Genomic DNA, 27393 nt, shown 5'->3' with positions numbered 1-27393 from the left:
TGTCCTGACTATAGACTTTCACTTATTACATGTATTTTTTTCTTTAGAAACTTGAGTAACTCAGTATTGAAACAATGTACAGCATTGTAATTACATATGTTTGACTAGTTCAAAGCCCATGGCTGCCTGACTCTTCACAAGGGGTCTAAAGAAATAAACACTCTCTCTTAATTCTAGATATTTACTTTTGTGAAGTCTTTCCGATCCGCTAACACATAAGATTTCTTAGAATCAACTACGTAGAATTTAGGAGTTAAAGCTAAACTAGTGGAGGAGGAGGTACCTGTCCAAAACTGATCATGAAATCACTGCATAGGTGGAAAAAAACCACAACCGTGGCTTCACAGGGACATAGTTCTCTATGACATAATGCCTGTCTCTGGGAAGACACAGTTGCTGGCTGACTACTCTGAATCAAGAATCTCTTCACAAAACAGGCTAATATAGGCTCTGCTGCCCCACAACAGAATGTGCCCCATCACTTTGCTGCGCTTAGGCTATTTGAGCCACCTCTCAAATCACTTTAGTATGATGAAGCTAGTCAGAAGATCACACTAAAACCAGCTGGAGAATGCAGTTGGCTGTCCTGGCTTTAAGATTATAAATATGCCTTGTGCTGCGTGAGTTTGCATTCAGTGAATAGCAAAAATTCCAGGCTATTCAGGTATTAGCTGTATCTGTCTGTCTTCTGACCACTCATTCCCTTCTGAAGAACTTCCTGCTATAATTTTATATCTAGGCCATCTCAAACCCAAGCCTGGCAATACACTTTCACAGCGTGTAGTGTAAATCCAAATCAAAGTTGCTACGGTAAGCTTACCCCGGCTATCTTAGCGGGGTGTATCAGCTCAGGCATCTGTATTTGTGGATTTCTCGGCAACGTGCAGGTATTTGACTCTCTACTATGCCATTATACATGAGTCAAAAGTAAACGACTGCTAACTGGGCCTTCTCCCTAAAGGTCTCTTGACGTTAGTGCTTCCCTTTAGAAAGGCATAATTTGTCAAAAAGCTAAGTATATGAGCAAGCCATGCTGTTTACTGGAGGTGTAAGAGGGGAAAATATATTAGCTGACAATAGTCTAGCTCATGAATCATGGTTAATACTTAATCACAGTGCAATAAGCTGTAGCCTGAGAATACATCCTTGAAAGGTGAATAGGATAGAGTAAGGGCTGTTCCACTGCAGTCAGTATATTCAGAACTGTATGTAGATTAAAAGCATTAGATTGTAGAATGGTATAGGTTGATAAGGCCATCAGGGCTAGAATCGTCTTATTGTTAGTACTTTGTAGAGCTGAATCTCAAAAATCATTAATGTAACTTCCTAATTATGTTGTAGCTGTGTTTAGTCCCAGGACAAAAGAGACAAGGTGGGTGAGGTAATATTTTGGGATCAACTTCTGTTGGCAAGAGAGACAAGTTTTTGAGCTTACACTGAGCTCTTCGCTTCTAAATTAGTCACCTTAATTGTCTTAAAGTTCTATCCTTGCACTGGTTAATAGACATACCAAGTGCCTGTGGCTATATCAGATTTAACTTGGGGCTGGCTGTCTTTAGTAAATTACATGTTGGTATTTTATGTTCATGTTATACAAGCACATTGCTTTCTGATATGCTAAGCATGATGAAAGTTTAAACAATGAGATCCTTCTAAGAGTGAAAATGTCATCCTTGTTTTTTATTTTTCATATAAGTTAACTGATTTAGCTCAATGTAAATCAGACATTGGAAATATATTTGACATGTTACAAACATTGAGAATGGGCTCTCTACTAGTGCAGTTCTTCTATATCATTACTTCAGATTATTAAAAGATTTTGTGGAAGAAATAGAAATTTTGTTTATGATCATAAACACACAGTTGCACACAACTGTCATAAAAATGGAACAGCCTCGGTAAAAAATGTGCTTGTGCATGCTTCTCACAATGGTGATGATAAACTCTCCTTGTTTCCTTGATGGAGTCATGTATCTGACCCACATGGCTTGCAGTGGAGGGCTGCAAAGACAACACATTCAGAGAACAGCAGCTATGAGTAAGTAATTTTTCCAAAACATATCTTTAGATGAGTGACGACTAACTTTTAAAGGAAATAAAGAGACAAATTGGATGAGGTAAAATCTTTTATTGGACCACTTCTGTTGGTGAGAGAGAGAGAAGCTTTCAAGCCACACCAAGCTCTACTTCAGATCTGGGAGAGGTACCTGAAGAAAAGCTCCATGTAGCTTGAAATCTCACCAACAGAAGTTGATCCAATAAAAGATTTTATTTCATCAACCTTGTCTCTAATATTCTGGAATCAAAATAGCTCTAACTACATGCCATAAAGGACATTTGCATGAAAAGTTTATGGGATGCCCTCACAATGTTTTGTTGCTGGTGCAAAATCATACACTTGTATCAATTTTTGAGTCTTTGCATTGTTATTGCTGAAATACAGGACAAAGAGGGTCCTGTATTGACTTGATGTGGAACTTTAGGCACTGCAATGTTTATCACCACTCAGTCATCAAGTTTTTTTAAGAGAGAAGACACCACACATATCAACTGGCAAGTACTTTGTTCAAGACTGCTCAGAAATATCATATGCGAAGGGGAGTACTGGGCACAAACTTCCATTCAAGAAATTGAATTTTGCATTGCTGATGTACTCATAGCACCACATTGATCCCTCTAAGACTTGCTTTCTTGATGGCCAAAGCTCTGTGGTTGGGAGTGGTGGTGTAAAGTACCCCCCCCCACACACACACACACTTTTTAAAATTATTATTTTAAATAGGAAGGAGGGAAGAAATTGAGAGGCCTTCAGTTGCCCCTACTCTAAGAAGTTCTCATTCTCTTTCTCACTATGTGTAAGAGCAGCCTTAGATGTTGTGTGCATGTGCCTATTAGCTGGCTCTAGATGCCTTGTTTTATTATTACTGCGCTGCTGTAGTACTGGGGAAACAAACAAGCAAATATAAATAGAAATGGTGAAAATGGAAAGAAATGTGCCTGATTAATTTGTGCAGTGATTGATGGGAATAAAGTGTTCTCAGATGGTTGTAACAATCTTGGGGTTAAATAACAAACGAGTGAATGAAAAAGGCATACAACTTTAATAAAATTGGAGAGTATCTGTGGTGAACTGAGGCATACAACTATGCCGTGTTACCAACCCTTGCCTCCAGGGCACATCACCAAATGCCTAGGTTCATAATGTTAGGGGGCTTATTCCTTTGCCCACTTACTTCCCTGGTCCCTCTCGCATGAACAGAGAGCAACAATACCCAAAGTCCAAAAGTGCAAACAATTTGATGTTTATTGGGGTGAACTTCCAGCAAGCATGATCCCAGTTTCCTTCCTTAGTATCCACCTTCCCAGCTCTGACACCACAGAGCCTTACCTGTCCCTGTTCCCATTCCCCGCCCCTTAGCAAAACATGATTCCAATTTTCCCATTCCCATTTCTGCCCCTTAGCAAAACATGATTCCAATTCCCTGTTCCCATTTCCCCCCTTTACTTCCTGATTGACTGCAGACTATATAGTAAAACTTGAGTTCTGCTTAGCTATACCTTAACCAATCATTTTCCTGAAATTTAACTAACCAATCCTAACATATTGTAACATGATTATTTAACCAATTATATCCCACTACCTTAATTAGTTTACACCCAGCAAAATTAATTATACAGCAGACAAACAATCACAGAACCAGAGAGAGATTATACAGACAAACAATAGGGAAATGGGGACTACAATGATAGAACAACACAGAAATGAAGATTTCACAACTACATCTATAAAGACATAAGGGTTTCCCAGCTGTGTCTATTGATAAGTGAGTTCTTGCCTGACAGGATGCTATCAAACTAAGTTTCCTTTTACATCTTCTAGGTGCTTCCCTTTCTCTGGAGGTGATAGGCATTATCGGGACAGGATTGTACCTAACAGCCCAATAGCACCTTATTTCAACTTGACTAGTTTGGAATGTGAGGATGTGACCGTTTGCTTCTCAGCTTATGGCTGCCTCTGCTGCTTAGCTAAAGGCCTTAGCCTAAGAACAGGGCCTCAGACTGTCACCGTAAGAGAAGGCCCTTACACTGACAGTCAGTGATTTTGATTCTTTCTTTTATACCTCTATAACTAGCGAAGTGATAACAATACACTTAAATTCTTACAGTATAGGCGTTTACAGACAGGCCTGAATATCTATATCCTAACACATAATACTATCCCACATAAGGGAGCATTTCTAAATTATAATAGTCTACAAAATACCACTATTGTGTTTACTTGGCCATGAACTGCAAGAGCCAGATAAGAAGGAAAACCCTGGAAAACTGACAAAAATACCATAATTCCAAATGGATTATTTTCACAAAATAACACAAGCAGCTCTCCGTGAGGCACACGCACAGGAGCGCGCCACCCAGAGGCTTCAGGGAGTACCACCCAGTCTTGCGCACCGCCTCCAAACTCTCGGGTGGCAGGTTGGGCAGTGCGGTCACGTGACCAGACCAACAGGCTCCTCGTCAGTCCCTCGCTGCTGCCGTTGATTGGAAGGTGACGTAGAACCAGCTGCGCCGCGGCCCTTCTGACGCCCCTGGCGGGCGTCATCGGTCAGTCAGACTCGGGAGCTGGTTAAGGGGCGAAGCGGCGCGTGGTGCTGTTGCCCTTCCCGACCAGCCATGGCCACGGAGCGGGAGCCGGGCACGGCCAGCGAGGTAAGGGCGGGAAGGCGGCTCTGCGCCGCGCAGCCCCCCCAGCCGTTACATAAGCGGGGGCCTGGTTGCACCGCTGGCCCCGAGGCGCCCTATGCCGTTCCCGAGTTCCTGACAGCGGCGTCGGGGGAGCCCCGAGAGAGTCACTTACCATCCCCGCGGAGCAGCCGCCCGGACCTGCCCCCGGGGGTCCGTGTCCTGCACGGGGAGCCGGGTGGAAACCTCCCCCGGCGCTGGACTGCCCTGCGGACTCGTGCGCTCTGCAGCTCTGCCCTGGGGGGGAAGCAGCGGCGGCCTCAGCCTTGGCCCTGCGTGGGACGGGTTAAGGGGCTCCGAACTGGCCTTTGAGTCCAGTGACTTTCTTTTTAAAGGGACCATCAACTTGAAATGATACTTCTGGTCTGAAAATACTTTACCTGCTGTTGCTGCAAGTACTCCGCCGGTATTACTGCAGCTGAAAGGGAGCCGGGTCAGGGAGATACCTTGTCTTTAATTTTTTCTTGTGCTTTTAACAGTTGTTTAGCCTTGATCTTACAATCAGATCCGTGCAGGTGAGCTCTGTGTGTGTGCAGAGCCATGTCCAGGTGTAGGGATTTGCTTATATATGGCTCTGATTGCAGTGGGAGAGGCAGGTCCTTTGCCTGTGATAAGTTTCACACTTTCCTTGTGAAGTCTTAGAACTTGTCTATATGGGAAAGTTATACTGGTGTAAGCTAAAGTGTGCATATAGATCTACTGGTATAACCTCCTGTGTGAACAATCTTATTCTGGTGTAAAGAAATGGCTCTTTTCTGCGTAGCTGGTGTTGCTTGGGAATGGGTTTAATTGATTCTGCAAACACTCAAGCATGTATGACAGGTTTCAGAGTAGCAGCTGTGTTGAAATTTTACTCCCGATTAGTCCCAGTAGTGTTTGTCCCTGATTCTGCAGCTGGATCCATGCAACTGTTGACCTCTATGGCTCTCTGCATAGGCGTTGGGGTCTGCCTCCTCAGATCCAGTTGCAGGATTGAGATGTCAATCCTGCAAAAACTTAAATAAGTGCATAAGCCTTTACAGAATCAAGACTCTGTTGTTTGTGTGAGGCTTTCACGCAACATCAAGGAAGAAAGAAACTTTTATGAAAAGGAATATATGTTTATGAAACCACAAATAGTAGGAGAGTCAGGAGCTTATGTAGTAACTGAAACATCTTATTAATTTTTAAAGATGGTGTTTGTTCTAATTATCCCAAAGATTAAAAACCTTTTGTGAGTATTTTGTGCAGCATAGGAGACTAAATTGTACGTGCTGATCTATATGTGAAATATACTTTTCTCCCAAAGCTCTGAAATAGTTATTTTTGTCAGATACTTCTGGAGGAGAGAAGCAAGTAATTCAAAGAAGTATATACAATATTAGAGCATACTTAAAGGAAACTGCTTTAGAATGCTTCAAGTTCTTTGACTAAAATCAGTCTTTTTACCATTACAGCGTTATGAGCAGGAAATGTATTTGAATAAGCATTCAGTGAATATATTGCACCAGTACCTTAAGAACCAAAATCTCATGTTAAGAGACTAAACACACTGTAGGTGTGGTGAAGTGTGTGAGAGAGAGAGAGAATAAGAGAATATGTATGAAAGGAACCCATTACTTTTAAGAGTCAGCTATGCTATGGGATAGTCTTCTATTACATTCATTCTGTGAATAATGCCCCCTAGGTTGTGTGTCAAATATAAAATGTACATATATAATCAATATGGCACTAGATTCATAGAGATCTCCCAGTCAGACTGAGATGTTCTTAAAATTAATGATCAACCCAAATTAAAAGTATTTTTATGGTTGGTATTATTTATGCCTTATTCATTTGTCTGGTAACTAAGCTTTAACTCCAAAAATAACTTGGATTTGTTTTTATACTCGTGTGTACATATTTCATGTCCTGTTTCTCACCAATGCAATCTATATTTTGTATTTAAATGGCCAGGATACATTTGACAACAGTTGAAGTGGACACACTTCCTGACAAACCCATGAAGCCAAGAATCCATATTATCTGTTGGGTTGTAAAAGCCTTAATCCTCAAATTTCCAGGTGCACACTTAACCACAAGAGGGTGCTCATGTGCATTCTAAACACTGAAATTACTGTCAGTGAAATATTTATATAAACAAATCTCCATGTGCCCTTGCATGGATACAGCAGTTCATGAAGTTGACTGTTTTACTGCTTTAACAATGAGAACTAATAAAGCAAGTTATGCCACTGTCTTAGTTATGAAGACCTATATAATCAGCTTTAAAATGACTTACTGCATGTATTAGAATGAATAGAATTATGAAATAGTACTTTGTCCAAGCACAAACTATGAAGTGCAAGCAACAAGTAACATCAATAAATACATTCTGGTTTTAACTTTGGAGCCTCCTTTACATTCAGAAGGCCTCTTGAAGGCAGTAGTAGTCCAGCATGTGGAACACCTCCAAAATTGGGCATGTCAATATGAATATATTAGTGCTGTGACAATCTCATTAAAAAGATATAGAATTTAATGTTTGATCCATATTTTTTAAAAAGTATGCTTATAGTCAGTCACAATTACTGTACCTTTGGAGACAGCTTTTACAATGATGCTAATAATCTGCTGAGATGATTAGTCACTTAATCAGTATAATCTGAAAATGGAATATTCTTATTTTTGCATCTCACATGTTAAGCAGGATCCTAGCATTTTTGTAATGTAGCTTTCTTTTGTGTATTTTCTGTTAAATGTAGGCATTATGTGGAAATCACTTTCCAAAGCAATCAAATCTTTGCTGTTTGTTGTTTTCCCCTTCACTTTCCTTCTGAGAATTTTGTTGTTTCACAGCTATTAGTATTATTATTAGAACAAGTGAACAAACTAGCTCTTTCTTGTGCAGTTTTGCTCTCCCAGAGAAAAGGTTGGTTCCCCTCCACCCCACTTACTTTTGGTTCATCTCAAAATGCATGTATCCAAAAAACATTTTGTTTCTCAGGGCTTCAAGTTCTCAGCAGATGTCAAACCGTTTGTCCCAAAATATGCGACAGTCACTGTGGCATGGTCAGAACCCTCAGAAGCATGCGTCTTTCCTACTACATACTACCCATGTGTTCAGGAACAGTCTGTGGATAAGTATGTATTTTTCTGAATCTCATATGGGTAATTTTAACCTTCTAGTGCCTTGACTTTGACTACTTTTTCAAAATTGCAGTAGGAGCCTCTAATGCTTTAATTCTTCTAACTGTAGTAGTGCTTGCCCAGTGGTTTAGACTTCTACGTTGCTCTCTGAGTGATAGATTTGGTACCTAGGTTGTTGATCCCAAAGACCTGGTATTGTGGAGTCACTAGAGAAGGACAAGGAAGAGTCGTGTTGCTCTGCAGTGCCTAATCTAGGTGATTCAGATGTGGTGTTTGGCTCTGGAAGGAATCACATTCAGTCCTGGGGTAGAAGAATGATAGCTATTGTTTCTCCCATCCATATAATAGTCTATGTATAGAAGGGGAAGGGAGGACCCTTGAGAATGGGGAAGGGGGAGCCTCTCCAAATGCCTTCATTCTAGATATAAGGAATCTTCACGGTCCTTCCTTGGTGCTCTCCCCCCCCCACCCAAAAAAAACCAAACAAACAAAAAAACAACTTATTTTAAAAGGTAAATCTAGTAAGAATAAGATACACTTGCAAAAAACCCCCAAACAAATCTATTTTCAATGTAGCAGTTTTCAGGATTTCCAAAAGTAGATTTTACTAAATGGATTGTTAATGCTGTATATTAGGATAAGAAAAAAACAACAATTAGAAGGGTTGGGTTTGATATTCAGTAAGTGTCCTAACTTTTTTATTAGTTTCTCAGAATGGTAAGCATTGGTTTCATTTTAGGCATAATTGCAGTGTCCTGCAACTCATTTATTGCCTTAAAAAAACCCCCAAAGATTGTGTTCTCTTTTTTTTTTATGCCTTAACTGACTTTTCCCACGGGCGATCTCAGAATTGTGACAACATTTTCTTTGTATGCAGCCTGTATTTTGGATTGTTCTGATCCATTTAATGATGAGCTGAATTGAAGTCTAATTTATGACAGAATATAATTAAAGACATAGTGAGAAGCACCAATATTGTGATTAAGGTTGCATTGTTGGGGACTTAAGTCAGAAAATGAAGGTTAATGGTTGATACACTATTGTGCATATTTCTCCATATAAATTAGGATAGGCTGAAGTCAAAACAACTCTTACTACCAGAGAAAGAGCATTTCTTCTTTTGTATTGCATATCTGAAGTATCTGCTTATTACAGAATTGAACAGATATATGAAAATAGGAAAACATCAAGCTTATAAACTCTGGCCACACTAAACTGTTTTTTAAAATTGGATATGCATAAGCTAACATTTGTTTGCTCAAATTGAGACTGTCACCGCTAGCTGTTCACTTTACATCTGTAAATGTAATTTCTGTGGGAAATGTCTTCATTTTCAGAGGCCCGCTTAGAATTTGGCATGATCTGGGTGGTGGAGCCCTTACTGATATCAATTTAGAAAATGTTTCCTTTTCCTCTTTTTTTTTTTTTTTAAACTTTCAGATACGTTGAATTTGCGGAAGTTGTATTTAAGGCTTCCTTTAGCCACTAAGCACAACCCAAATATCTACCATCTAAGCCAGTAGTTCCCAAACTTGTTCCGCCACTTGGGCAGGGAAAGCCCCTGCCGGGCCGAGCCAGTTTGTTTACCTGCCGCGTCCACAGGTTCGGCCGATCGCAGCTCCCAGTGGCCGCGGTTTGCTGCTCCAGGCCCATGGGAGCTGCTGGAAGTGGCGCGGGCTGAGAGACAAACTGGCTGCCGCTTCCAGCAGCTCCCATTGCCCTGGAGCAGCAAACCGCGGCCACTGGGAGCCGTGATTGGCCGAACCTGCGGATGCGGCAGGTAAACAAACCAGCTCGGCCCAGCAGGGGCTTTCCTTGCACAAGTGGCGGAACAAGTTTGGGAACCACTGATCTAAGCACCTTTTACTATAGTGTTTTATTGGGATAAATTCTGTCCTACAGCGTACTATATTTATACTCCTGTTTTTAAACTGTATTTTAAAACAAGTTTCAGTACTTCATATTCCTTTTATTGTAGCGAAGTGCATTCACACACATCTCTTAGTTGTATTACACTTTCAGTCCTCTCTGTCTTTTAGTTTAAACTCACTCTTTACCACAAGGAAGTCTGGCAAAATAATAAAGAACTTTCCATCGACTGTTAAAGCTGAAATAGGGAAGTATAACTTTAAGTAAAGCAGAATAGTTTTGAAACTCAGTAACAAATAATTTATAGGTAGAATCATTGTGGTTTTTGAATTTTAAATAACCATTATGAAAGTTTAACTGTAAAAAGGAGAGAAACATTAATATTTTAATCATGTTTGAGGAAAAACTTGAATTTTATAGTTAAAACACTTATCTAGAAAGCAGTGAGTAAATACTTAATTGAAATTATGGACAATGCTTTTCTTGCAAAATATTATGCCTGCCTTGATATTGAACAAAATCTTCAACTAAGGAATGGTGTATTTATTTAGGCCACAGATGTGTGCAGAAGATGTGTCCTGGAATGGCGCTTCATCTCTTTCTCAATATATATCTGGTAGCGTTATGGGATATACTCCACTTGGTGAATACTCCAGCTCGCTGTCTTCATCCGATGCTGCACCAAATATGTACTCACTAGCCAGTGCACGGTGTAATTATAACAACTCTCAACACTACAGTCATTCCAGGATAGTTAATGAATGTGCCGAACAAATTTGTCCAGTTAGACAAGAGACTAGAAAGACTTCTAAGGTAGGTGAATAACTTCTTCTGTGAGCTTTAAAATGAATAATCACTATTTGTTCACTATTGCTACTACAGCAGCATTTAGAGAGGTTTCAGAGTAACAGCCGTGTTAGTCTGTATTCACAAAAAGAAAAGGAGTACTTGTGGCACCTTAGAGACTAACCAATTTATTTGAGCATGAGCTTTCGTGAGCTACAGCTCACTTCATTGGATGCATACCGTGGAAACTGCAGCAGACATTATATACACACAGAGATCATGAAACAATACCTCCTCCCACCCCACTGTCCTGCTGGTAATAGCTTATCTAAAGTGATCATCAAGTTGGGCCATTTCCAGCACAAATCCAGGTTTTCTCACCCTCCACCCCCCCACACACAAACTCACTCTCCTGCTGGTAATAGCCCATCCAAAGTGACAACTCTCTTCACAATGTGCATGATAATCAAGGTGGGCCATTTCCTGCACAAATCCAGGTTCTCTCAACCTCCCCTTTTTTTTTCCGGACACACACAAACTCACTCTCCTGCTGGCAATAGCTCATCCAAACTGACCACTCTCCAAGTTTAAATCCAAGTTTAACCAGAACGTCTGGGGGGGGAGGGTTAGGAAAAAACAAGGGGAAATAGGCTATGCAGTTTCCACGGTATGCATCCGATGAAGTGAGATGTAGCTCACGAAAGCTCATGTTCAAATAAATTGGTTAGTCTCTAAGGTGCCACAAGTACTCCTTTAGCATTTAGAGAGATGTTATTAGCAGTAATATAGACTAGATTTAGATTTTTGTAGCAGCAAGATTTTTTTTTTACAGAATCGAAGACCAGTAGAAGTATTTCTATGAAACTCTTACAATTCAAGTATGCACAATATTTTAAAATTCCACATCTTTTATTTGTCAAAATAATACAATATAATCAAGCCAGTTTCAATTAGTTTGTTAATTTATTTCAAAATACCTGTCGTCAAGTACATCTAACAATACAGACCCCAAAAAGGATTCAGGAAATGTTTTCTGACAAATAGATTCCTTACTAGGCATACTGATACAGAACTGTGAGTAATAGTTCATTTAAACTGTGATACAGAAATGTATTTCCTGCACCCCTCAGAAGTAGTACAAAAGCTTGGGGGAGTCAGGGTAACGGAGGAGCTGAGTTGCTGGGAAAGAGGCAGGAAGTGAACCTGGAGCCTCGTTGGGTGGGAGAAGTATGGAACAGGTTTTTTTTTTTTTTTTTGGTGGGTTTTGGGAGGGCGGGGGATTGTTAGGGAGCCTCCCCCATGCAGACCCTGGCTGACCCCTAGCCTCTCCCATTCAGTCAGGTACATCTGCCCTGTCCCAGTACCTCCATTTAGCCAGGCATATCTGCATATGGCCCCTCACCCCCACTCACATTCAGCTCCTAGTTCAATGTTGTTACCCCACTAGCTTCCGTGTCTCAACCCCAGTCTGTTCCCACCACTGGCCTTTCTGAATCCCAGTCTGAGTGAGCCTCCCAGCAGCCCTGTGTGCCCTGCTCTGTTCACCCTCCCCCATGCCTCATGCCTGATTACCTGGCTCTGTGGGCAGGGTGCTGTGAGGAAGGCAGCCTCTGGCCTATGAGCCAGTTGCTCTCTCTTCTGGCACCACATCAGACCCTGGTGGGTGAAAGGTTTAATTATAGTGCAACCCCTTTCATGGCTTCCCTTAGCCTCCTTGTCAGAATCAGTTCTTCTGCGGGAGGAAAAATCTGTGGTGGACATTAATTCTGCACTTGCGCGGTGATGCAGAATTCCCCAAGGAGTAATATATATTTGAACAAATAAACACGTCTCTGAACTGAGTTGTCAGTTCTCCCAGTATTTTTGTGAGTTGCCACTTCTTTTGTGGCATTAAAATTGTCCTCTTACCATATCGCCAGAAATTCTTGGTGGGTATCTCAAGGTTTCTGACTGAGGTTAAAGAGATACTGCAGTTCTTGCTGCATCCATCAAAGGCCACAGGTAGGAGACTAAATAGCGGGGTTTGGATTTCCGTTCCAGCTGCTACCAGCATAGGCTGCTGCTCTCTTTTTTTGACCTGCAAAACGAATCTCTATTTCCTTACTTGTGCTCACTTTAACTAGAGCTAAGCAAATAATTGATTTTTCTGGTTTGGAGGCCAAACCAAAAAATCTGAAATGTTTTTCAACTGAGATTGAAATTTTTCTCACCCAAAAACTTGAAAAAATTTAGTTTCAGAAAATACCACCACACCGTGTTTCCAAAAAGAAACTTGCTTCCCAGCACTGGCAGTTGCTAAGTGAAATTAGCATTCTTTTCAATTTCAGCTACTGCAGCGGAGCAATAGCAGTGGTGACAATGATAAGAATGTCATTTTCTCTCAGCAGCTGCTGGTGCTCCCTGGCTCCCAAACAGCCCCACCATGCATATTGCCTAGGGCTTCCAGATTCCCAGCCCTGCTTGGACAGTCCGCATGGCACCACTGCCATAGACCCTGGGATGCTGACCCCGGGCATCTAGGCTTCTGGGTCTGAGGCAGCGAAGCTGGAAGCCCTAAGATCCCTGGCTTGAGTTGGAGTTCTCAGGCCTGCAGACTCGCTGCTGCAGAGCCAGGAGCCGAGTCCCAGGTCAAGATTCGGCTCCCATGGTAGGGTGGGCATTTGACCAGTCCAAAAATAACTCATCAAATATTTAAAGCAGTAATTTATTGGAACAGTAACGAAAAGAGTAAGACTTTATGGTCTCCAGTAGGCCTAGACTTAGCCTTAGAGTCTTATCCCTAATTGCAAAAAACAAGTTACTTAAATGAGTTGTTTTAACTCGGAAAAATGCAAAACACAATGAAATCAAGTTCTAAAAAATGAAAGAATGGCACCAGATGCTAGGCCGCTGCCTACATCAAGGCATCCCTGGAATATTACCATGGTTAATAAAAGCAGGTCAACTGACCAGCTTGCTAAGCCTGTCCCATAGTTTCCAGGCTCTCTGATGCAGAGCTAAGAGCCTAGAAGTCATGCAAACCCTGGCTCAGCTGGGTCTTCCAGGGCTGCCCTGGAGCTGCAGACTCTGGAAGCTCAAGCCACGACTCCAGGGGGTTGCGGACAGTTTTCTGCAGAGCTGCTGTGGACCCTGAAATGCTGACTCTAGATTCGGGGAAATGATTCAGACCAGAAAATCGACATTTTTCTGACCAACTCTCACTGTAACAAGCATGGGACATGTAATCTGTGAGACAAGTGGAGAAACAGGTGAGCAAGGATAGGAAAGTGGGGGACCAAGAGGTGTAAAGGTGATCCAAAGAGTGTGTATGGTTCCCTTTCCCTGCAGGAAGTCAACCCTGCTGCACACTCTTAAGAATTGGCAAGGGAAATATGGAAGGGAGAAGAAGGTGGACTGCAGCAGTATCAAGAGTCTGGGGGACAGAGATTGGCAGGAGTCAGAGGTAGTGCTTTGGTAGAAGGAGAGCTGAGCAGAGCCACTCTCCATGGATGGTGAAAAAGGTGTTGAACAGGGGACTATGTCCTTGAGTGGAGCAGGACAGGGCAATGGCCAGCTGAAGTAGAGCGAGGTACCCATTGGAGGGAAGGGCCTACAGAAGGGAAGGCATAGAGGAGGGAGCTGAGATTAGTGTTTGGAGAAGGATGCCCCCATCAATGAAAGAAAAATGGAGGCAGTCTTCCAGTCTATGGAGATTTTTTATTTGTGTATTTTAAGATGAATTTCCTGAAATCCTGAGAAAGGAAGGCAAGTCCCCAAAAAAGTTTACACATGTTTTAAAAAACCAAAGAAAAACTGCCACAAAACAGCATGATGTTAAGCCATTCTCTTGATGATTTTGGTCTGTTGTGATTTTTGAACTTGTTAGGTTAGCAATTTTGCAGGCAGCATGCAACTCAGACTGCCTGTCCTGAAATTGCATCCACATAGCTTTCAGAGTAACAGCCGTGTTAGTCTGTATTCGCAAAAAGAAAAGGAGTACTTGTGGCACCTTAGAGACTAACCAATTTATTTGAGCATGAGCTTCCACAGTATGCATCCGATGAAGTGAGCTGTAGCTCACGAAAGCTCATGCTCAAATAAATTGGTTAGTCTCTAAGGTGCCACAAGTACTCCTTTTCTTTTTGCATCCACATAGCTGGCCTCTTGCGCCAGTGCTGAGCCCTGCTGACTCCAGTAAAACCCTGTCTTTGTGCGGTAGCCCACCCATATAGATACACTTGCAGGATCAGAGCCTAAGTATGCATTAGCATGAAGTGTAATGAGAACCTCAAGGTCCAATTGATTACAAATAAGTGGACTAATGTAGTTTTGTTGTCCAAACTGTGAGACATGCAAAAACTAAATAGCAGAAATAACAAAATGTAAATCAGATTTAATAATCTAAGAAGTTCCTCTGATTTTTATTGGTCCTCAAACTGTGTTGGTTATTTTAGTACTAATTTAAAGTCCAAACTCTTAGGGTTATTCTAGTTAAGTATAACTTAAGTTATGGTAATGGAAATATAGTGATCTGACCAAGTGTAACTAAAAAATCTTCTGGAAAGGTTTTCATTTATTCAATTGTTTCTTATTCAATTGCCAATTCATTGTTTCTTACAGAGGAGATCAAAAGGCGATGAGCAGAAATTGGACAATAAAAGGCTTGATGGAAGTGAGTCATCAGACAGAACAGCAAATAGAAGTTCACTTCGTACTTCTGTGTACGGCAGAGATGCTTTGAAACCAGGTACAGGTGCTAATATGTGGCTTAGTTAAAATATATGCAGTAGAAATTATAATTGTTAATTATTTAGTAGTTTCTAGTTTAGTGTGACTATATGTTTCTGAATCTTGAGGTGCCAAGTCAAGGGGTATGGGGAGAATACTTCTTCGAGTGACTCCCTTTTTGAGAGAGGACCATGAATAACCTTATTTGCTGACTCCACAACATAAGGTAGATTGATATGAAGAACTTCCTAGGCAAGCAACTTCTCCTAGGTTCACTGTTAAATTATTCTTTCTGCATCTTTATTATAATGATTAGTGTACCAATATCTTCAAAATGAGATATCGTTGACCTAAAGCTATTCTATTACAATCAGTGTGCTTGGATATCATGACATTTGAGGTGACATAAAAATCTGGGTATAATTTAGTGATAGTTCGTTTCTTTGACTTTACATGTTTTAATTAGACAGGTCTCATAAAGCCATGAACTGGAAATCAAAACAGATTCCAAAAACCGAGTCTCTTCCAAAACCTGCTTTTGAAGTTACCCTTTCGGATTTCCCTAAGTTGCAGAGTCTGGGAAACAATGATGTAGTGGACCTACAAAAACATAAATGGGGACCGTTATGCTCAACTGAAGGCAATACTGCACTCCTGAGACAACCAGTGAGAACACAGACTTCTGCTTTGGTGACCACAGAGGTTAGTTGATGTTTGTACTTTGGAGCCTTGTAAAGTATTTCATAAAATGACTTGTTTAGTGATTCATTAAACCACTTGTGTCATCAGTAGGGTGATTAAGTAACAAACAGCTTGTAGGGGGAAAAGATAGGGCGGGGCAGGCTGCAGACTGTCACTGTAATAAAGTAGGAGACAATTGCTTGAGAGTAGACTAGGAATTTAAACTATTACTCCTGGGGGAATTCTGCACCTAAAAATTCTGTGCACAATATTTTAAAATTCTGCATGTTTTATTTGTCAAAATAACACAATATAATCACTCCAGTTTCAATTATTTTGGTAACTTATTTCAAAATAGTTGCCAACAAGTATGTTAACACCCACAAAACAAAAGAGATCCCCCGGAGTAGAGTTACAGAAACCCCTACAACTACCCAGCTCCAGTTGAGGGGTACTGGAAGGGGCTGTGTGGGGCCCCCAGGGTTTTTGTGAAATCTGCAGTGAAAGTGTTCTTAACATGAACAACATGTGCTGGGTCATCATCCAAGACTGTTATAGCATGAAATATATGGCAGAATGTGGGTAAAACGGAGTAGGGGACGTATAATTAATAATTATAATAAAATCATGAGTGGTATAGAGAAAATAAATAAGGAAGTGTTATTTACTCGTCCTCATAATGCAAGAACAAGGGGCCGCCAAATGAAATTAATAGGTAACAGTTTAAAAACAAACACAAAGTATTTTTTCACGCAATGCACTGTCAACCTCTGGAACTCCTTGCCAGAGGGTGTTTTGAAGGCCAGTACTATAACAGGGTTCAAAAGGGAACTAGATAAATCCATGGAAGATAGGTCCATCGATGGCTATTAGTCAGGATGGGCAGGAATGGTGTCCCTAGCCTCTGTTTACCAGAAGCTGGGACTGGGTTACAAGGCATGGATCACTTGATGATAACTTGTCTGTTCATTCCGTTTGTGGCACCTGCCATTGGCCACTGTTAGAGGACAGGATACTGGGCTTGATGGACCTTTGGTCTGACCCAGTATGGCCATTCTTACGTTCTTATGTAATTCTCCCCCAAGGAGTTCGGTCACAAATTTAATTAATGCATTATTTTTTTAACGAGCGTTATCAGTATGGAAGCACGTCCTCTAGAATGGTGTCCGAAGCATGAAGGGGCATATGAATATTTAGCATATCTGCACGTAAATACCTTGCAATGCCACTACAAAAGTGCCATGCAAATGCCTGTTCTCACTTTCTGGTGACGTTGTAAATAAGAAGCGGGCAGCATTCTCTCCACTGTAAACAAACTTGTTTGTCTTAATGATTGGCTGAACAAGAAGTAGGACTGAGTTGACTTGTAAAACTTCAGTGCCTACATTGTTTTGTTTTTGACTGCAGTTATGTAACAGAAAAAAATCTACATTTGTAAGTTACACTTTCATGACAAAGATTGCACTACAGTACTTGTATGAGATGAATTGAAAAATACTATTTCTTTTGTTTATCATTTTTACACTGAAAATATTTTTAATAAAAAATAATATACACTTTGATTTCAGTTACAACACAGAATACAATATATGAAAATGTAAAAAAAAATCCAAAATATTTATTTAATAAATTTAAATTGGTATTCTGTTTAACAGTGCAATTAAAAGTGTGATTAATCATGATTAATTTTTGAATCGCAACTGATTTTTTTAGTTAAGCTCATGAGTTAACAGCCATTAATTGACAGTCCTACTTATTAGCAACTGATGGATAACAGCAACCCCTCAGGTGCCAGCAAAAAGTTGCTAATAAGTTGAATCTATCATAGTAAGATGCTTCAGTAGCCCATCCCCTCCTTGTTCCCTCCAGCTACTTTCTTACTGGGGGGGGGGGAATAAGGCAACAACCACCACCTCTGTGCAAGGCATTGCCTGTCGATTAATGACTAACTGGCATCAGCTTCAGCCAGTCATTAATTACCAGGAAATGCTCTGCATCTCATTTTTATTGCTAAAGTAAAGTAAGTCTGTGTTCTGATTTGCATTTCGTTCACATAATTGCTGGAGCCTGAGAGCAGGAGTGTCATGGAACCTTTTATGCCAGATCTCCACTGGCAGGAGGTATTCTCAGGGTGCCATTTCTACCCCCTTTTAAAGATGCTTTTTACTAATTGAATGGTATAAAAGGGTCTTGGTATAGTTGCAGAATATAATCGGGCCCAGTGATTCTGTTCCAGATGAGTCTAAAAAGTTATGTACATTTGGGAGTCTTGTGTATTTAAGAATACAAAACAATATGTTGTTGCTTTGTAGAATGAAGCTTCCGTGGAAAAGAAAGCTGTATCAAAAATTTATACAGAAGCAGGTTCAGTTTCCTCTTCACTTGATACTAGAGGTAAGTGCTGGAGAAACCCCAAAATATCTGCCACTTATTGGGTTTGAATTGACTCTGCATCTCAATATAAAAGTTACAGTAGTGCTGAATGCTTCTTGAGAATAAAATAAATGTGCACATTTAAAAATAAAAACCTACAATGTGAAAACTAACCAGTGAGAGATAATGAAGCAAACTTGAAACCAATTTCTCCTTCACTGAAGTGTCTGTGTGGCTTGAGGGGACACTTAACTTGAGTAATTGTTTTAATTGCTATGTAAATATCTTGACTTATCACAAACTACTTCCAAAATATATGTAAATAATGGATTTCTAATGCAGCGAGAGTTCTTAGTTTGTAGCAGATCTCTAGGTTTAAAGTTAAAAATTCACTTTTTAAAAGCAAAAATGGCAAAAGGAAAATTGTTCTTAGCAAACCACTTTGCATTGAAAATGCATTCATTTTTCTTTTAGGGCTTAGGTCTCCTCAGATTTTATGTATAAGCTTATCTTGTAGGGTGAAGAATATTTTATGGTAATGTATCAGTTTTTATGTTTCAAAACTATATCCATTTGTATTGCAGCATAAATATCTGCTCTCTCAATTAACCGCAAGTGGTTAACTGGTGTATATAGAATTCACAAGCTAATTGTCCCATTTTTGTCTGTGATGTCATGGACGTTTAAAGAGTAGTGCTGATGTACTTATTCCTGTGCTGCTGCTTTTTTTTTTTTTTAATTAAGAGAAATTATCAGGTATTGAAGTATTTGAAGTCTAGTGATCTTCGACTTCTGATGTTAAGAGTACTCCAAGTTTAGAGCTTTGCTTTCTATTAAAAAAAAGATCAGTAGCAAATTACAAGTACCCTTAACAACATTTAGTAAACCTTGATAAGCAAACTTGTTTTGAGTGGTTGACTACCTGGTTGTTAGTAGCTGTCTTCTTTCACTGGCTGGCTGAGTCCTTGCCATTACAAGTATATTTCCTGCTGTTTTGCAGATAAAATGGATCCAATTCAGACTTCACTGTCTGTTTCTGTGGCTGCAGGGCAGTGTCTTGAGAGGAGAAATGCAAGGTCTTCGCTGCTTGAATTTGGGACAGTTTCTCTCTCTTCCCTTCTTCCCCCCCCCCCGATGGCAGAAGTGTTGTGAATACTTTTTTGTCATGAGCTGTGCTCTGGACTCGTGTTCCTTGCTGGCTGAAGGCCAGGATGAAAAATCTGGCTCAATTTATTGGCAGAGGTCATCAGTGCCTACTTTAGGGAGACTAGAATGCTAGCTTCTGGTAAAGAAATAGCCAACTATCAGCAGTATCATCCAGTATTGTGGCAAGACAGTTCTGAATGTATGGCTGCCTCAGATCTCCTTGATGCAATCTCAGTACAGACTTGAGCACAGGAACTGGTAGCACTACTAGATGAACTCCTCATGTCTATGCTGATATTAAATCTATCTCTGCCTTTGATCCATTGATTGTGAGGTGTTGATGCCTTGTCTCTGAACCCCAGCAGGAGTAGATGGGTAATTTTGTTCTTAGGGTCCATGTTGTCTCTCCTCTATTGAATAGGTAAGTGTTGCCTATTATGGAAGGCAGTTGAAGGGTTTGAGTTGCTCTCGCCCAGCCCAGCCAGTGCTGTCAAGATATCTGGTCAAATGTCTTGGTATAGTAGGGTAGACAAGGGAGGTAAGATGGTAATGTTTATTGGACCAATTTCTGTTGGTGAGAGAGAGAAGCTTTCGAACCACACAGAGCTGTGTGGCTTGAAAGCTTGGACTTGTCTACGCTTACATTTTATAGCGCTCTAACTTGCTGGCTCAGGGGTATGCAAAATCACCCCCCTGAGTGCAGCAAGTGTGAGCGCTTTCAAGCGCTAGTGTAGAGAGGCTTCAAGCACTGGCAGCCGCACTCCCAGCTCTCAGAGCTAATCTCCTTATGGAGGTGGATTACCAGGAGCGCTTGCAGTTGCGTGCGACCACACTCTCACTTCAAAGTGCTGCTGCGGGAGCCTTCCCGCAACAGCGCTTCGAAGTTTCCAGCGTAGCCATGCCCCTTGTCTCTCTCACCAACAGAAGTTGGTCCAATAAAGGATATTGCCTCACCCACCTTATCTCTCTAATATCCTGGGACTGACACAACTACATCAGTACTGTATACAACATTGATATGGTTGGGACATGGATAAGAGCTAGCTGGCTGAAGTTCAGCCCAGATAAGACTGAGGTAGTATTGGTAGTTTGAGTGAGTGGGAGAAGGGAGCTGCTGGCAGGAGGTTCTTAGTGTGAGGATTCCTACTTCTCTTTGACTCTCAGGGCACTCTTGAACCTTATTTCTTTATCAGGGCTATTGTGGGGTAAGGGGTGATGAGGTGGTATTTAAAACAGAGTTATGTTGGGGTGTTCGGTTTCTCATTTTGGCTTTATGGTGGCTGTTTATAGATTTTTTTTTTTTTTTTTTTTTTTAATCGAACACTTGAGCCTAGAATAGTTCAGAGGGGGGGTCCTCTTGCATTTAACTGCAGTTTTCCCAAAACTTAATTTTCAGTTCTCTTTTGCAAATAAAAATTAATGTCAAAGCCCACGATCTGCATAACAACAAAGTAGTATGCATGCCCAGTGGAGGAAAAATGTAGTAAGGAAACACTTTGCTCTCTAGCTGCCAAGTAACTAATTTGAACAGCAGTCAAAGAAACTAAATTAAAAACATTCAGAATACCTTGTCACTAACTGTAGACATGGTAGTATTTGATTAATTCCTAAACCTTTTAAATATTAAGCATCTTGTGAAATAATTTACCTTTAAATAGCTCTGAATAATTTTTTCTTTCCAGCAGCCCTTCCTCCGACATCTGCACCTTACTCCACGCAGTCACATTTATCACAGGCCACCATACTATCGCAGGCTCCAAAGAGAGTTGTTTCCTCACCAGCCTCTGAACTTATTTCCAATAACCATTCTTGCAGCAAAGAAAAACCAGATGTTCAGGCAAATAGTAAGGTATTCAGAGAATTGTCTGTTACACTCCATTAATCTAACAGTGGTTCTCAAACTGTGGGTCAGGAACCCAAAGTGGGTTGTAACCCTGTTTTAATGAGGTTGCCAGGGCTGGCATTAGACTTTCCGGGGGCCGGGGCTGAAGCCTGAGCTCCAATGACTGGGGCTAAAGCCCTTTAGGCTTTGACTTTGGCCACCCCCACCTGGGACAGTGAGGCTCAGGCTTTGACTTTGGTACCCCTGCCCAGAACGGCGGAGCTCAGGTGGGCTCAGGCTTCAGTCTGTCGTCTTGGTTCAGCGAAGTTTGAGAACCCCAACATCATCCATTGACACATTAATGGCTTTTTTTTATAGTATCTGTAAACCAAATGCCTCTTTGCTAAGGTAGTTTAGGTGTAATTTTACACTGTTTGTTAGAAGTGTTGTCCATAATTTTAAATTACACTTCTTCCACATCTTGCTGTCTTCAAAAGTTAAAGTTGAAACATGTCCTCTTTTAGGAGAAATGTTTTCTGCCCAAATCACTTTATCCAAGGTATGCTGTGATAATTGTGCAGTACGTTTACAGCAATATGTTTTCTGCTGTGCTCTAACTGCTGCTGGGTCTTAAATGATGATCAAACTCTGCCCATATGCTATCACAATGTAGATTGGTTAGGGCATACTTTGTTGTACATGTTTGATCAGTTGCATAAGTTTGGTGTTTTTTTTTAAAATATTTTTACTTGTATTCTGATACTAGTCGTCTGTAAATTGTTGATTTACTCCACTCGTGGTCTTTCAATAGACAAAAACAAGAAATGATGCTCGTGAAACCGAGCCTGAAGAAGGATCAGAAAAGAAGAAGAAAAAAAAGAAAAAGAAACCTAAATCAAATCCTGAAGTGGAAAAACCTCAAAATGACAGCTTTATAGTACAGGAACCACCGAGGATTGAGGTACAGTCGAAAGTTTTGGTAATGTGTGCACATTAAGGGGTTGGTATATGATTTCTAATTTGTAGAAACCTGGATTCAGGTCTGTGGTGTAGACTGATTCTGTATGTATATTTAAGAAGGTAATTTTCTCCCTAGTCCCAAAGTACAGTTGTGACCAGAATCCCAAGGGATCCAGCTGAGGTCACTCAATTAAGGTGAACTGCAAAGAATGGGGCAGACAATCCCCAAAGCTGGTGGATATTCCAATACTTATATTTACCAAGCCAGCACAAAACAGCTTCCATAATAACTTCACTGGTTACCCAGAAACCAACAACACAGTTTCCTTAAAGTAACCCAGCCTCAGGCCTCCACCGAGGCACCCATGTTAGATATGATGAGGATTAACAAATCTTATTTATCATACAAAAAAAGGTCCTACCAGTCCCAAAGGATCGGACATATTACTTCCCAAGTCAATGAATCTTCCAGATCTTACTTAAATACACGATAAGAATTACAGCCAATTCTTATTAACTAAACTAAAATCTTTTTAAAAAAAAGAAAAGGGAGAGAGGATTGGTTAAAAGATCAGTATACATACAGACATGAGTCAATCTTGAGATTCAGATTCATAGCAGAGATGGTGAGCTTGTAGATGCAAAGACTTCTTTCAGAAGTAGTCCATAGGTTATAGTCTTCAGGGTGGTCCAGTCAGAACTGGGATCTCAGCCCTTGTGGCTTAGGGTTCCCCTGCATGAAACCTCAAGCAGATCTGAGATAAACAGGATCAGGACCCAAGGGTATTTTGATACAGTTTTCTAGCAGCCACTTGACCATACAGTCCTGGGTAAACAATAGGCTTTTGATGTAACCTTCTGTTTCCTAAGCACCACCAGTAATTAGTTACACAAATTAACATAGACTGCCTAATGGATAAAGTGCTGTATCACAAACTTCAAAGAGACATATAGACATTATTTCACCCAAGATTCATCTAAATGTTAATACTCCCTTTTGATATCTGAATTAATAGTTCTAGTCACAGATGGCTAAACAGATCGTTCCTATGTAAAGTTTGAGTGCACACAGACAATTAGTATCACTTCTAACGTCTAACAATATAGGTTTGCATTTCAAAGTTCTAGCCAATCTAACATCGAATGGTCCTAATTACCATTTCTAATATGACAGGTTTCAGAGTAACAGCCGTGTTAGTCTGTATTCGCAGAAAGAAAAGGAGTACTTGTGGCACCTTAGAGACTAACGAATTTATTTGAGCATGAGCTTTCGTGAGCTACAGCTCACTGATGAAGTGAGCTGTAGCTCACGAAAGCTCATGCTCAAATAAATTCGTTAGTCTCTAAGGTGCCACAAGTACTCCTTTCATTTCTAATATGTCTCTATAGGTTGGCTCTGGGTTGGTTAGCCTGCAAGCTATTTAACCCTTTCTGGCTGCATTACACTTTGTATAAGATTCGTTGCAATTATATAACAGTGGTAGCAATGATGATTTGCATAGTTATATTTTAAGTAGACAATGTCACAACAGTATATTACAAAACCCTAACTGAGAAGTTAGGCAAATCAGACTCTGTATGTGACAATGGAGATCAGAGGGGAAAACAGGGTGTGGTAACATGACACTTGCACATGTTAAGTCCCACTGAATTCCACACCAGTTCTAGTAGATTCCTCTGCAGGATTTGCAGCCATAATGTGCATCATGACTACAAGCAACTAAAACCTTCAACTTGGGATTTCTTTTTCGTAGCAAAGGAAGCAATTAAAATCTGCTTCTTATTGCTTTGCTACACTGTACAGCTAACAATGTGTCATGTGCAGAGCCTTCCTTACCCATATGCAAAGTACACAGCTGCGTAGGGTACCAGGAAATTTGGGGCTCAAAATTTCCTGGTGCCCTGGGTAGCTGCATGCTGCTCCGGCTCTTCCCCAAGCCCCCGCCCCTGCTCTGCCCCAGCCCCGCCCGCACTCCCCTGAGGACTCTAGAAGCAGTCGGGCCTGCACTCACCGGTAAGTAGAGCTACCTGGCCCCAGCCTGCTCTGCTCCCGTGGCTCCCAGCTGCACCACCGGTGAGTGCTGAGGGACGGTTCCCCCCTCCCCCCAAGGCTGGGAGCCAGGGGAGCAGAGCAGGCTGGGGTTGGGTCACTCCACTTCCTGCAGGAAGTGGCCAGCCCTGCTGCTCCCCCCTGCGTAGGCCTGGGATCGGGGCTCCCCCGCGGAGGCCTGGGGCCCCACACAGCCCCCCCGTGAGGTGGCTGCATAGGGCACCAAAATAGCTAGGGACAGCCCTAGTCATGTGCTTCAGATTAAGTATTATGTTGGAGTGGGGGAAGATCCAGTTGATTTGTCCAATATAATTATTCAGGAGAAAATCAGGTATTCTGCTAGGTAAAGATTACACATGTACATTTTTGTGTATTACATGTTTAAAAAAAAAAAAAAACAGAGCCTTTTAATGGTAAGTAGTAACTCTGAACATTTTTCCCTAAAATTACGGAATTGTTCCTGTGTTTGTGCATTGGACAGCACTTTGTATGTTAATTTTTGTTTCTCTAGTAAATGAAGCAGTTTCCATTTGTTTGTGTGGCTCTTTTCTCCTACAGCAGTGGGGAGAGAGGCTTTTTCAAAAATGTGTGGTAAAACGTTGAACTGACTGGGACTTGGAGGGCAGGACATGTGTAGGACCTCAGATTACCCTATTTTTTTGACATTGTCTAGATTTTAAATTGGTTTCCCTTTTAAGATTTTCATATTAACCTTAACTCTTCCACCTTACCCACATATAACCCAATTTGGTCTTCAGATTCATGTAACTCCTGCTGAAATTGATCAATATGAAGGCATAAGTACTCCTATCTTTATATAAATGGTATATGTTTACAACAGACCTATTTCAAAATGTGTGTAATTTGGGCAATTTAAGGTTACTGTGAGAGTATTAATGTAAATTTGTTTTTCCTGCCTCCAGAAAAGAATAGTTCTAATCAGCATTATTTTTACTCTAAATTCCTATTGTAATTTAGCTATTGCACAAATAAAACTGAGAAGTAGTTTTCATAGATAACATTCAGTTTTACTTAGTGTAAGTTGCATTTTAAAGTACATTTTGATTGAAAACTGTTTTTTTAATATATTCAAAAATTCCATTAAGCATAGTGTTATGGTGCTAATTGGCTGAGCAAAGAAGTCTTTCACTTGGCTCGGAGATGTCAGTCTGTTCATTACAGATATTTGAACACCACATCCTGTCAGTTTCAAAACTTGATGTTCTAAGCATCAGTGGGCAAAACTCCAATTGATCTGGGTAAAAATTGAAAAAATCTGAAGGGGGAAATAGGGGATTCATGGAGCTCCTTGAATCTTGTAGCAGCTTCAGCTACCTCTGTAATGGTCTTTAGATTGAAGAACTAGTTGATGGCAGCCATTAACACTTTCCAGTGTATCTATATCACCCATCTCAGATCTGCCTATCCTCCAAGTACAGTTTAAAATTGTTGACATCCTGAATTACTTACCTCCCAGTCAGAGGAAAAAAAGAAAAGAAATGAGAATGTGGGGAGAGGGAATAGGGAGGAATGAGTAGGCAGGCCATTTGTCCTGCTTTTTGAAGGTTTGTTCCTATCTGATACAAAATTAGACGTGGCTTCCAGTGGAAGTGGAGACATGCCATTCCCAGAAGTACTGAAATGTCGTATTCTGGGAATATGTGAGTGGCCTTTTTAGGAATGAGGGCACATACAGAGGGGACCGCAGGGGTGGGGTGGGTGGGGAAAGCATGGAAAATGGTATGGGAAAGGGAACATGGGGGAGAGAGATGCCTACCATGTGGCAGAGTGGGGAAATGAGCAGGGACAAAACTCCTGGCATGGGAGGAGGAGGACAAATGGAACACAGAGCTCCTGGCATGTGGCAGCAGGAAATGGGGAGGGCACATAGAGCCCATGGCATGGAGAGAATGGAGGGCCATGCTATCTTTGGCCTGAGGTGGAGGGTGGGGTGGCTGCAAGGAGTCCCTGAAATTGTGGGAGATTGGAGCATGGCATACAAGGAGCTTGTGCGGAGAATGAAGGAAGTCAAGGAGCCTGTAATGTGCTTTTTTTTAATGCCCTCGGCCTACAGAAGCAACAAGAGCGTGGCCTTCTAGTTCGTTTAATATTGTATACTGCATACATGCATTCTCTGTGCTGTTGTTTCGCTGTAAACGTACATGGTCAGTTGTATCAAAACGTGCATATACTGATTTCTTTGAGTTCACAATTCCATAGTCCAAAACTTGTGGCACTCTGCTATTTTGTCCCCCTTCTCTCTCACCTACGCTTTTTAAGTCAGAACTACATAACTGGAGGCTAGAGTTGGAAATGGGGGCTTTGTAGTTCAGAATGCTTGTAAATCATCTAAAGAGTGGTTCCTAAAAGGAGCCATTTTGTTACTTTTAACTGTCCATACTAGTCGGCTGCAGTACTGACTGCACTCAGAGTACAAGAAAAGATTCAAGGTCTGGCATCTGTTAATGCAAGCTTTTTTTTTTTTAAATAATCCCTTCATCTCTGAACTGTTTGCTGCCATATGCAAAATCTGTGCCTTCTGCAGCTTTTAAGCATTAAGATGTTGTTAATAGTTGAAGGAGACGCACTCAGATCTGTGAACCTCTATACACCAAAACAGATGATGTATGTTTCTTTATGTGGAAGAGAGGGAGAGAATGTATATTTGATTTGTAGCTGGGAATTTGGAGCTGATTGTCTTCTTTAAAAATGATGGCTTGTATTTTATTTAGGATGCTGAAGAGTTTCCTGACCTGGCAGCTGCCGCTGACCGAAAAAACAGGGTGGGGACTCAGAAATCATCCTATACTCCTCCTGTTAGCAGAAGGCAGCCTGAAGTAAGAAATCTTGTTAGATGACTCCCATACACTTGCTTTGTATCTCCAAAAACCAAACAGAGAAAAATGGAAACTTTAAAATGTTGAATTTCCATAGTAGTTGTGCTTCTATTGGTGAAGAGGCTTGCTCTTAGAACGAGTAAGGGAAAATGGACACAGGTGTCTACTGCAGTGTTGTAGCCATGTTGGTCCCAGGACATTAGAGAACAAGGTGGGTGTGATAATATCTTTTATAGGACCAACTTCTGTTGGTGTGAGACAATTTTCCAAGTTTACATAGAGCTCTTTTTCAGGTCCTATGTAAGCTCGAA

The 27393-nt window shown here is 41.0% G+C and overlaps 1 protein-coding gene across 2 annotated transcripts in view; it reads left to right on the top strand.

Annotated features, from left to right (window-relative positions):
- Nucleotides 1-4588: 4588 nt before the first annotated feature.
- The window catches only part of SECISBP2 (SECIS binding protein 2), a 54721-nt gene continuing 31916 nt past the window's right edge, over nt 4589-27393 (top strand). The window contains exons 1-9 of one of the 2 annotated variants that reach the window (XM_077817427.1): nt 4589-4710; nt 7709-7845; nt 10272-10533; nt 15106-15232; nt 15680-15915; nt 18207-18288; nt 21099-21262; nt 22047-22196; nt 26978-27082. In XM_077817427.1, coding sequence (XP_077673553.1) covers nt 4675-4710; nt 7709-7845; nt 10272-10533; nt 15106-15232; nt 15680-15915; nt 18207-18288; nt 21099-21262; nt 22047-22196; nt 26978-27082 — 1299 coding nt within the window. In that variant the 5' untranslated portion in view covers nt 4589-4674. Of the gene's footprint in view, nt 4711-7708; nt 7846-10271; nt 10534-15105; nt 15233-15679; nt 15916-18206; nt 18289-21095; nt 21263-22046; nt 22197-26977; nt 27083-27393 lie in introns of both variants that reach the window. The other variant, XM_077817426.1, reaches the window with a different exon arrangement.

The sequence above is a fragment of the Eretmochelys imbricata genome, chromosome 5 (assembly GCF_965152235.1).
Source record: "Eretmochelys imbricata isolate rEreImb1 chromosome 5, rEreImb1.hap1, whole genome shotgun sequence".
NCBI lineage: Eukaryota > Metazoa > Chordata > Testudines > Cheloniidae > Eretmochelys > Eretmochelys imbricata.
Note: the sequence above shows the minus strand (reverse complement) of the source record. Positions and strands in the feature narration are given on the sequence as shown.